The 11,399-nt window shown below is 41.3% G+C and overlaps 2 protein-coding genes across 3 annotated transcripts; one reads left to right on the plus strand and one right to left on the minus strand.

Moving 5' to 3' along the window:
* The first annotated feature begins 61 nt into the window (after nt 1-61).
* Nucleotides 62-4,021, plus strand: dnaja3a (DnaJ heat shock protein family (Hsp40) member A3a). 2 transcript variants are annotated; one of them, XM_086132419.1, is made up of 12 exons: nt 62-309; nt 627-751; nt 829-912; nt 993-1,199; nt 1,406-1,558; nt 1,755-1,902; nt 1,988-2,052; nt 2,195-2,323; nt 2,414-2,529; nt 2,605-2,702; nt 3,455-3,578; nt 3,680-4,021. In XM_086132419.1, exons 1-11 carry the CDS (start codon nt 93-95, stop codon nt 3,562-3,564), a joined length of 1,452 nt encoding a protein of 483 aa, XP_085988545.1. In that variant the 5' UTR covers nt 62-92; the 3' UTR covers nt 3,565-3,578; nt 3,680-4,021. The 2 variants fall into 2 exon arrangements, with proteins under 2 accessions (XP_085988545.1, XP_085988546.1); XM_086132420.1 differs by lacking the exon at nt 3,455-3,578.
* A 562-nt stretch (nt 4,022-4,583) lies between these two features.
* On the minus strand, nt 4,584-10,497 carry hmox2b (heme oxygenase 2b). Its single transcript, XM_086132421.1, has 7 exons — nt 10,403-10,497; nt 9,813-9,928; nt 8,850-8,941; nt 8,035-8,152; nt 7,464-7,955; nt 6,534-6,657; nt 4,584-6,287 (listed from the first exon to the last, which is right to left on the minus strand). Exons 3-7 carry the CDS (start codon nt 8,918-8,920, stop codon nt 6,160-6,162), a joined length of 933 nt encoding a protein of 310 aa, XP_085988547.1. The 5' UTR covers nt 8,921-8,941; nt 9,813-9,928; nt 10,403-10,497; the 3' UTR covers nt 4,584-6,159.
* Nucleotides 10,498-11,399: the final 902 nt, after the last annotated feature.

The following is an 11,399-nucleotide window of genomic DNA, read 5'->3' on the forward strand; positions in this document are numbered from 1 at the left end:
ATACAGTTTTCTCGAAGCAAATATGACGCAACAACAAAGTGACTTTGTACTTCCTGTCATGCGCAGTGCGCCCCGAGGCGACCACTGTGGGAATGATGGCGTCTTCAGCTGCTCGCTCTTCCTCACGCTGGCTAACTGTCATCGTGTCCTCCGGGCAGCACCGGCACCTCCTTGCGAGGGCCGCAGTTGTCTCTGCTTCTCGTGGCTCACTCCGTGGCGAATGCACGTTTGGAACCGGGATGCTTTGGACTAGTGGGAGCTCGGCGTGTGGTGGGGCTGGGAAAGGATTGACATTGAAGGGACTACTCGGTAAGTGACGTTTGGTTTTAGCATATGGCTAAGCTATGCTAAGAGAGGCTACATTTAGTTTACTGTCATGTCTTTTTTGAGCTTGGACTTAAATTCAATTAGAATTCCTTGATATTGTAGCACATGAGGGATTTTTGAAGCATGCATACAGGTCGTTGAACAGTGGCAGTGGACATCGTCAGAGCGAGGCATGTTAACTTTCATTGTTTCCTCCCGAGCTTATTAAATAATTGATGCTGCCAAGCAAAATTAAACGTAGCATTTCCTGTTAGTTTTAAGTTAACAAGCCTAATTCAGATGTGCTGTCTTACCCTCAGGTTTCAAAGCCCCCCAGTGTGCATTTCACACAAGTACGTCGGCCACCAATAAGCAGGACTACTACCAGGTCCTTGGGGTATCCCGCACAGCAAACCAGAAGGAGATCAAGAAGGCCTATTATCAGGTCTGCTTTTGTCAGGAAGATTTGCATCTCATATTTTGACTGTACTGTATTTTCACAGCCCGTTTGTTGTCCTGCAGATGGCCAAAAAGTACCACCCGGACACGAATAAAGATGACCCAAAAGCTAAGGAGAAATTTGCTCAGCTGGCAGAAGCTTATGAGGTTTGTAATTATTACACTTTTAAGTTTTATACTTATTATTATAACACGCAAGCGTCTATAAAATAACAATTATTTCTCAGGTACTTAGCGATGAAGGAAAGAGGAAGCAGTACGACACGTACGGATCTGCGGGCTTTGACAGCGGACAAGCAGGAGGCGGGCAGCAGTACTGGTCCGGGCAGACACAAAACGTGAACCCGGAGGAGCTTTTCCGCAAGATCTTTGGAGAATTCTCTGCAGGACGTGGATTCGGAGACTTTAATGCCATTTTTGAACAGCCGCAAGAGGTCTGTTGTGTAGTAGCTGAAACATGATTACAGTGGGAGATACAAGTGTTTTAATTTACAAGCACGGTCACGGAACAAATTAAAATTATACCTCGAGGCACCACGATATCTAAAATTTAGTTATAGGATCCCTTTTTTTTTTTTTGTTTTTTAGGGACATATTGACATAGCCTGTACCTACAATTTGTGTCATTTTCCCTGTACAGTACATCATGGAGTTGACGTTCACTCAGGCAGCCAAGGGAGTCAACAAGGAGATGTCCATTAACACGGAAGCTGCCTGCCAGCGCTGTGACGGTAAAGGCCACGAGCCAGGCACCAAAGTCCAGCACTGCCACCACTGTAACGGCTCCGGCATGGTAATACTATCTTCCTCTACCCACTTCCTGTCATCCCTAAAAGCATGTTAACTGCTTGTCCTCAAATAGTGGCCAGTACAGTTCTCTTTTCAAATAAATGCCTTACCATAATAAATGCCAACATGCCCTACTCTTTAAACACACCAAAAAAATACAGATCTTTCAACCGCCTACTACGTTTCTCCTCCCGCTGCAGGAGACTGTGAACACTGGCCCGTTCGTGATGCGCTCCACGTGTCGACGCTGCGGTGGCAAGGGAACGGTGATTTCCAACCCGTGTCACACCTGCCGCGGGACCGGACAGACCAAGCAAAGGAAGACTGTCACGGTCCCCGTGCCTGCTGGTCCGTCGCAACCACAATTCTGAACACAACCACCAAAAAAAAAGTAACAAACAGCAACTAACTGTTGAACGTGTTGTCATTTTAGGAGTGGAGGATGGCCAAACAGTTCGGATGCCTGTTGGAAGGAAGGAGATTTTCATCACGTTTAGGGTGAGTGGCCACAAAGGGACGTTTCATTGCTGGGTTATTCAAAAATAAATGCCTCACCTCAAGTAGCGGCTCGTTTTTCCTCCTATGATAGTTGGATTCAAAAAAATGAAAGGGCTTTTATGGAAATGGTTTGTGCTTTCAGGTCCAAAAGAGTCCAGTCTTCAGGCGGAATGGCGCTGACATCCACTCGGACCTTTACGTCTCTGTGGCACAAGCAATCCTGGGCGGCACGGCCAGGACACAAGGCCTCTATGAAACGCTTAATTTATCGGTAAATGCTTTTCAAAAATGCATCATGCAGGCAACAATGGTCAAGTATTGGACTCTGATATGAGGATTGTCGCTCTGGTCATTGGATCAGATCCCAGCTGGCACGCAGACAGACCAGAGGATCCACTTGGCAGGGAAAGGAATCGCCCGCGTCAGTGGCTACGGTTTTGGAGATCACTATGTCCATATCAAAATTAAAGTACCCAAGTAAGATGTGAAAGGGGGATGTGCCAATCATCATCAGGTTTGTTTATTTATTTAAAATATCCTTCTCTCCGCCAGGACACTGACAGACCGGCAGAGAGCCCTACTCTTGAGCTACGCTGAGGATGAGGCAGATGTGGAAGGAACGGTTAATGGTGTGACAGCCACCACCACAGGTAGCCATCCCTCATATCTACTCAAATCGTATTTCCACCCTGAAATGAGTGGAAATCTATTTAATCGGTTCCACCGTACCCCCTAAAATTAAAAATGTAGTTTCACTATAAAATACAGTCACTGAATAATTAATTAGAATGTAAATAACTGGTTTGTGCATCATCATTTTGTGTAATTCAATGGGGATTGTGTGTCTGTTGTGTGCTCTGACCACAAGGGAGCACTATAATGCATACAGGAATGCATTTTTTTTAAAGGATAAAGAATATATGCCTGTTTGAGCATTGTTATATCCTCTCTCTTCATGTTTTGAAATGTTGTCGGAAGGTTTATAATCACCGAAATACTATATCCAAAGGTTTCCTTCGCCCATCTGTGGCATTTCTCAGCAGCTGTTAACGTGAAGCTAGGAGACTTTTGCTAGGCAAATTCATATGGTAGAATGAGTAGTCCAGTCTTACGTGTAGTTTTAGAGTACGTTTGAACTGGGAGTGGCAATAAAGAGCTTGAAGCCTCTTATTTTGAAGGTTTGTACATTATCTGCAAAACTGCTTGTTGTGAATTTCACTGACACCACCTAAATTTGCAGAGCAACAGCTTATATCAGTAAAGTTAGCTCACTCCTAAGTTGAGGTACTGGACTTTGTAGCAAATAATTTTCGAAGTGGAATTGGATCATTTCCGAGCGCAAAACGTGAAGATCGTTCATCTTTCCACAAGTCTGTCTGACGCAGGGTGAATCTGTGTCCAGGTGGGGGCAGCAGTGGTAAGCAATTTAAGGAGGGGCATGGCCAGAAGGAAAGCCAGTTGAAACAAGAGGGCTTTTTCTCCACACTCAAGAAATTATTTAGTTCTTCCTGACAGCCACAAACCAGGTAGGACGAGTACAGTTCATCTCTGGTTTGTGGCTATCAGGCCCCGACGTCCTCTCAGCATTTCAAGTATATTCCTGTTTCTCCTCTTCTTACTCTTCCAGGAAAGAGGTCTTCCTGGAACTGAGAGGCTCAGAGCAAAGACGGCCATGCGGTCGGTGTTCCGTACGCAATCAACAAGGCGAAGGAGATCCAATTCAGGCGGACTAAAACGCTTTGTCCATTTTAGCTCCAGAGACTATAAAAGATGGCTATTTGTAGCGGTCTCCACATGCACAAATGTAAAAATTGTATGAAGACTCATAAATGAGAGAAAGGTTTGTCATGATACACCCCTGCTGTTCATCATGCTTACAGATTGACCCACAAATGTTTTCTAGCCTAATGTCTGTTTGGCCTTCTGTGTAATCCTTAATTTACTTATGTGTAATAAACTTATAACTCTATTTTTTTTCTTATCCTGTGTCAATATAACTATGCACAAGGCACGAATTTAGAAACACCTCATGCGGCGCAATAAGGTTCCGGTCATGGCAATATTAACTCAATACTTTATCCATCCACAAGCGAAATTCGCTGTTCCAGCATTCTCCACGCTGAAAACACGAGGCAATAAAGGTATGCAGAATTATTGTTGAAAAATATTAAAACATACTGCATAGTATCCATGCATGTTTTTAATTAAAACTTCTAATGGAAATTTTGTTGGGATAAAAAGTTGCTTATTTTCAAGAGAAATGGATAAAACTTATGAGAAAAATAATGCTTTGAATATCTCAAGAAAAACAATATTTCCAAGAACACGGGCATATTCTACACTATGTTACTGAAGAAAAAATATATACTTTGGTTCTTTTGGGTGGGGTGACTATTCCTCTAATACTTTTTGTAAGGGAAAAAAAATGCATTCAGCTCACTTTAATAAGGACAAACTCGTAAGAAAATGCATGAATGAACCAAAAGTAAGTAATTATACATTAGATAAGGGAAACAAAAAATACTTCCATGTCAGTCACATGTGTTTATTTCGTTACAGACAGCAGAGTTTTCGTGTTCTACAGTCCCCCTTTAGTGACGTTATTTGTCCAGATGATGAGATAGCAGACTTGTTAACTTAAAACTAACATGAGATAGCACACGTACATGCAAATGTGTAAAAGCACTCCAATTGTTCGACTCGGTGGTGTACTTTAGTCCCCGGTGTCATTTTGTACTTGTGGTGTGCCCTTTTTTGACCTTCATATTGACCTAAGAGTTTCCAAAAAAATACAACACGACTTCAAGGACTGTTGATGGCCTCGTAGAAGAGCATTAAATTGGGCATGAAAAAGTATAACATTTAAATGTGTGTGTGTGGGGGCGGGGGGGGGGGGGGGGGGGACAAACACGTCAGGGTTCAAATTAAAATCACAAAACTCTGCAATTACACCATGTGGACATAGCAGGGATAAACCAGCATACAGTATGAATCAAATTAACCATAAATATAACAAACTGTTTTGTGACCTAACCTGAGGCAGTTCCAACAAATACTCAAATAGGCCTTCATATACTGTGAATGTGCTCTTTCTATACTCTATAAAACAGCAACTATCTCTTTTGTCCACAACCTAGTCATACTATAAGCTAAATATTATTACAGTATACTTATTATTAAAGCTCCTTTGGCATCTTAAACCGATCCGTCATTCAAGTCAAACTTTAAAAAAAAAAAAAGGCAGTTTTGTTAATGCATGAAGCCTTGCATCATAATACCAATACACTTCCCACTAGCACTAATGTCTATCACACACTTGTCAAAGCGTTGATGCCGTAATTCCTCAAATAGTTGCCTCCACTCTAATACATTGCATCCTTGGCACCATGCCTCATTATCGTCAAAGTCTGATAAACATTATTGATTGCGATGTTGTGCAGAGATGGCATCTGTAAAGCAGACATCTCCAGATTCTTATATGCTCTTGTGCCATATTCTACTCATGTCATCCAATAAACATCTTAATGACCGGTTCTCTCTGTCATTGCATAAATGGCTATTATATGAAATACGTTAGTCACTATTGAAGGCTGGCGTAGGAATGATGAAATGGAATCAGATACGTTTTTTTAGCAGCACGCAATTTTGAGAATATGTGCGAGAAATAAACTGCTCTATTTGTAACACACGTGATCTTTCCTGAGTCAAATTGAGTTGTTGTATGGCCAAAAACACACTTCTTAAGAACGCACATGTGCATAGTATGTTTTACCAAGCAATTATCATTCAATATCATCTTTGTATCACTGTACAGCATAAACCTGGGTTGCCATTATCTGTCAACTTAGGGGAAAATGTGAGAAAACCTGATGTGACAACATCACAGGTTGGACGGATGGTGCAAAGGAGGTAGGGGGGGGGGAAAAAAAAGAAGCTTGATAGACAGGTCAGGGGTCACTATGGTCCTTAAGATCAACGTATTGGAATTCCAGTTCCAAGTACATTTTCTATCTAAGGCTGCACGAGGCAACTTTGAATACACTTGGCCTGAGACGCCTCCTTACTGCGTCCCCTTCCTTCAGTGTTTTTCTCCTCGGCTCCCAGTCCTCACATCAGATACCAGGCAACCAGGCCGGCTAATACGGCGAACCACGTGGCGATGAGGACCTGGCCAGTGGGGTGACGCAGGATGGCCATGGCCAGCTGGCACGCGTATGCCATCCCACCCGATGCCGCTAAAGGGAGAGGAAAACAACATCAAAAAAAGGCACTCAGTGGGCATGCAGATAAAATATTTTTTTTAAAAAACAAAACAAATAAAAAAAGATTTCTGACGCAACGTCAAAATGTAAAGCTTGCATTAGTAAAGCAGAACAGATGTAAAAATGTACACAATAAAAGTTATATTTTGGAAAAAAATATGGTAACTTAAAAATTATTTACTCTAAAAAAGGATGTGTTGACTAAAAACAAAAGTGTACCCATTTTGGAAGCAAAATAGGGACATTTGCTGATGTCGCCTCCTGTGTCTCCATGAATTGGCATTCCGTCTTCGGAAACCTCCTCTTGAAAGGTTTTGCCGATTTCCTCCAGCTCCTCGAAAACCTGACAGCAGAAAACATGTAAGATGATTTCCAGTAGTAGGATGGTACAAAGTAGATTTTGCGTGCATCCGTGTATGCCCGTGACCAGTTTTATCATTTCTGTCTCAGGTTCTAATTGTTTAGGATTTTTCATTTTAAGTTTTTTATGTTTTGCCTTTTGTTAATTCAGTTAGGAATTTTTTTGTTGTTTTTTTTAAAACAAATACTTTGTTCCAATTTTAGTTTTTATTAGTTTTAGTATTTGTTTTTAAATACTGTATATGTAGTATTTGTTGTGTAAGACTAAAAAAATAAGTCAAAGAAGTTTTGGGTAATAAACTCTAATTCTCAAACAACCATTCGACCTTGCCTTCTTGTGTATGGATGTTTTGATTAACTAAAATAACGAATAATAACAACAAATATGTGTTGGTTAAAGTGCTAGAAACACTACGACAGATGCTATTGGTTGGGTTGTCGATGGTGTTTTGCGTTGTTTGGGAGCATAAAGCTAACAGACTTTTAGGTCGAGGTACTATATGTGGTTGCTTTAAGTAATTAATTCTCTTTGTTTAGTTTGACTGTGACAGTAAAATATTTGAATCCCTTTTTGAAGAACTGTTTACTATTTAGTTCTGCCCCTTGTGAAAGACACCATCTACCTCCAAATTTTTGCTCACAAGTCAAAGCAGAAAATTGGACAAGCAGCTTGCATCTTGAAAAAAATTGGTCACTCGTATCCGAAGGCAGCACTGTTATGTGACAAGTCTACTTTAGTCTTGTAAAAAAGGATCTGTACTTGGTTACATGACAAGACTGCCATTTTACCTCCATGTTGAATTGAAATGCCTTGACAGCCTCGTCCACCAGGCTGCTCTTGGTCTCCGTGTCCAATTCCAACTCGTTCATACGACTGCGGTAAAGCTGTTTGAAGGCTTTGGCACTATTGATGGCGTCAAACTGGTAGAACTCTACGCCCTCTCCCGTGGGGGGGAGCTTCAAGGCTCTCTGCGCCACCTTCTTCAGCACCTGGCCCCCGGACAGGTCGCCCATGTAGCGGGTGTAGGCGTGCGCCACCAGGAGTGCTGGGTCCTCCCGGCCCACTTGGTGGATGCGGTCCACGTAGCGCTGGGTGGCCGGGGAGCAGCTGATTTCGCTCTTCCATTCCGGGCCGTAAAAATATTCAAGGTCACGGGCCAGGGCCTCGTGGCGGTGCAGCTCGGATGGGAAATAAAGCGGGGCGAAATGGGGGTGGTCCTTGTTTATTTCGATTTCCTCCTCCATGGCGGTGTAAGTGTAGTAGAGGGCTACGGCGCCCAGCTGTTGGGGGGAAATATATCAATCATGTTTTCATTTCCATCAAAGCCATCTGTGTGGCTTCCATCTCCACGTTACTCACCTTGAAGAGCTCTTTGCGGATTCGGCCCCTGAGGAAGTCCTTCACAAATTGTGTGTTCTCTGCCTTTTCATGAACATCTTTGGTACCAGCGGCCAGCATCTCCGATAAATCATCGGGCCTGTGGCGAGGAAAGGAATAATGCACTGTGGTCACGTCAACATGGAAGCAGATATGCCCAAACCTTTTCCACTGAGAGGCGCACAGAGAAAAACTGAAGGAAGGAGTGGCCGGTTCACCATAAGTTTATTCGACATGGCTAGAAATAATGCATCAGTTTTATATGGCACTTTGTAACATTCAACTTCGGAAAAAAAACTGATTACTGTACTTTCTTGTTTAACATATTAACAGATGTCACACTATTGTTTTGGATACAAAACAAAATTTGAATTTAAAAATCTAGGCTGTGACAAATGGTAATATATTTTTAAAAAAACTGGAGTGTGATATATTTTGTGGTTCAACATGTCACGTTCACTTCATTAAATAAATAAATGTGAAATAGGTTTACATTAATATTTGACATGTTTTTCTCTTAAATTTCTTGTACATTTTAATTTTTAGTTGTGAAAACAAAAATTCGATTTTTTTTGTAAAAAAAATATTAGATTATGTGAGAGGCCAACAACTTTAAAAAAAAAAAAAAAAAAAGAAAAGAAAAAAAAGGCTTCTGTTTGGCATTTGGACCCGGGCTAAAATTTGGGACTGGGAAGTGTGCTTTGCTGCACACTTGGCAAACAACTCTACATCAACATTGCAATTGTATATCTTATGTTCTGTCTTAAGAAATGCTGCAAACACAAGGGAAGGTTAACCTCAGGGTATCTCCTTTGTCCTCGTGCACGGGCCCTCCTCCATTGGACACGCTCTCTGTCATTGTGGCCATCTTGTCTGACGGTTGCCGCCTCTAGAAATCGGTCATGACATCAAAAACGTTACCTTCTAGTGTAACGCCACAAAAAGTGGTATAATTTAGAGTTCGGCTAACATTTAGTGGAAAATAATGTAACTCAAAAATCAAGGTTACCAGTGATATGAAAGAGAGGAATTGTGATAATCCTTGAACTGTAAATCCAAATTACTGGAACATAAGAATGAGCCTAATGCCTCAATACAATATAAGTAACACAATTCGGTGCATGTAAATTACATTGAAAGTGACATTTATGTGTGTATTATGGAAAATCCAGTTATTAATTGCATTTGTAGAAATAGTTAGGTCTCCGGAGTGCCTGCCAATCCATCAAGTGGGTGGTCGCAGCGGGGCGCTGCTTTTTGGTGGTGCGTCACATACACACAGTGGAGCATATGACGTGCTGCCTCCATCGCCTGTACTGTATTGTTGTGCCCGTCATTGTAGTGTACAAAGCTACAGGGCACGTGACCGATTGGGATGAGAAATCACTTTGCCATTGTGCTGTCTGACGTTCTCACATATTGAGACAAACAAAAACGAGGAAATAACAGATTCGATGGAAGTGAAAGGTGTGATGTGAGATTGTTGGACAATATCTGACGTGGCACATCCCGAGTTTGTATTTTGTCTATGGACATTCAAGCTCCGATTTAAAAAATAATAAATCAGACATTACTTACCAGTTACTCAGTACTTGAGTCGTTTTTGACTGAGCAATTCATCTCGTTAAGTAATTTTCGCAGGATTACTTTTTACCTTTGCTTGAATCATATTATTCTAAAGTAACCATATTTACTTGACCTCATTTTTGGCTTGACTACCCATCTCTGATTATACGCAGAAAGAGGAAGTGCAAATTTACCAAAGAGCCAGAGGATGCTCGGATCAGGATAAAGGGGGGCTTTTGTGGCCCTGCTGTGTTGTTGTTGTTGTCCCTGAGATTATGGTGATGAGGATGATGCCCAAAGATTCCAGACTCTGTAAGGGTGACAACAACAGCAGGTTGAAAGCTGATACAAACAGGCCTGGTGTACCAGTTAAATAGGACAGAAGGTCTGCTGACACACCACGGTGGCTTCAACCACACGACTACTGGCAGACAAAAAGCAGCAAAACAAAAGGCCTTGTGTCGTTTCACGTAGATTCTCGGCGCCATAGCTACAATTTAGTCACATATTATCGATAAGAGACATTTTCAACTTTCATCTAAATACGACTGCGGTATTGCGCCTTTGCTTAGGACATTGCATATAAAACGTCATTATGACAACAACAGCTAACTTTGCTTGCTAACAAGACACAAGCTAATGCCTAGCAAGCTCTCGTATAAGTTCCGCAACGAGGTGGACGACAGATTTATGACAAAAACACATATTTTCAGGCTTTTTATTTACTTCAACAGTTCAGATTTAGAAACAGCACAATGGTGGGTTTCTATAACGCCGTACAAACCTTCACTCCAGCCACTACGCGTCGCTCGGGTGAACGACAGACCTCAAGCTAAACGTCAACTGCGCACGTCAAAACCACCACCTCCCTGACGCTTGTTGGTCACGTGACATGGCCACATGGTTTAAAAATAAATAAATCAGAAAGTGTTGAGTGCGCAAGTTTCCAAACCTTTTTATTGAAATAAATACAAGCGACTGGCAAAAGGCTGAAAGAAAGAAATACACTAGAAATGTGATCTATTTCAACAAGTGGCATTAAATGACTAAGCAAAAACAACTACGTTACGCATTGCACTCGCCTATTTTTCCCCTTTTATGTAAACTACTTTGTGGGGTTTTTTTCCGAACGTGTTAACCTTTTTTTATTCAGGTGAGGCAATTGAAATCAGATTATTGAAATGCCAACCTGGCAGCAAATATAGAAACATAAAGCGAAATAAAAGTACATAAAAATGCATGCACAACAAACTAGGTCACAGTTACATATTTATGTAATACATAACATAAAAGAAAGTGGTAAGTATAGTGCACTGCAGGCTAAAAACAGGTGCAGCGATCATAGACAGTATCCCTCACTAACTTTTTAAACAATACTGGGATGATTGAGGTGAATTTTATTATTTGTTGAATGAGGTTCCAGTCCTCTAGAGTAAAAATAGAAATAAGAATACTTTTACGATGCATGTTTATTCTATTTTCAACCAGTGATCTATACATGTAAAGAAATTGAGGATAAAATGGCTACTGCATAGAGCACACACTAGAGATATTGCATTTATGATGTCTTCTTTAATGTTTTCAATTTATTGTGTTCAGACAACTGAGAATGATAATTTTGCCTGACCCTTTAGCCCTTGCCAGAAAAAAAAACTATTTCTCTGGACCCGAGAAATCTAAAACACATGCTTACGAACTGTACATACATACTTGGATACGTACAAGATGAACAAATAAACACTTGTATGCATATGGTAGAGGACATGTGACAGACGAAGAAG

The sequence above is a fragment of the Hippocampus guttulatus genome, chromosome 16 (genome assembly GCF_054856545.1).
Source record: "Hippocampus guttulatus isolate MCC_2025c chromosome 16, RoL_Hgut_1.0, whole genome shotgun sequence".
NCBI classification, from domain to species: Eukaryota; Metazoa; Chordata; class Actinopteri; order Syngnathiformes; family Syngnathidae; genus Hippocampus; species Hippocampus guttulatus.

What these genes read in the sequence shown, in the direction of transcription:
- dnaja3a (XM_086132419.1), top strand. Translation starts at nt 93, where the DNA reads ATGATGGCGTCTTCAGCTGCTCGCTCTTCCTCACGCTGGCTAACTGTC. An exon ending in AGCTGGCAGAAGCTTATGAG is followed by an intron (nt 913 to 992) that starts GTTTGTAATTAT and finishes ATTATTTCTCAG; the next exon opens with GTACTTAGCGATGAAGGAAA. An exon ending in ATCAAAATTAAAGTACCCAA is followed by an intron (nt 2,530 to 2,604) that starts GTAAGATGTGAA and finishes TCTCTCCGCCAG; the next exon opens with GACACTGACAGACCGGCAGA.
- hmox2b (XM_086132421.1), bottom strand. Translation starts at nt 8,920, where the DNA reads ATGGCCACAATGACAGAGAGCGTGTCCAATGGAGGAGGGCCCGTGCAC. An exon ending in CATTTCAATTCAACATGGAG is followed by an intron (nt 6,658 to 7,463) that starts GTAAAATGGCAG and finishes TTCTGCTGTCAG; the next exon opens with GTTTTCGAGGAGCTGGAGGA. An exon ending in CTATTTTGCTTCCAAAATGG is followed by an intron (nt 6,288 to 6,533) that starts GTACACTTTTGT and finishes CTCTCCCTTTAG; the next exon opens with CGGCATCGGGTGGGATGGCA.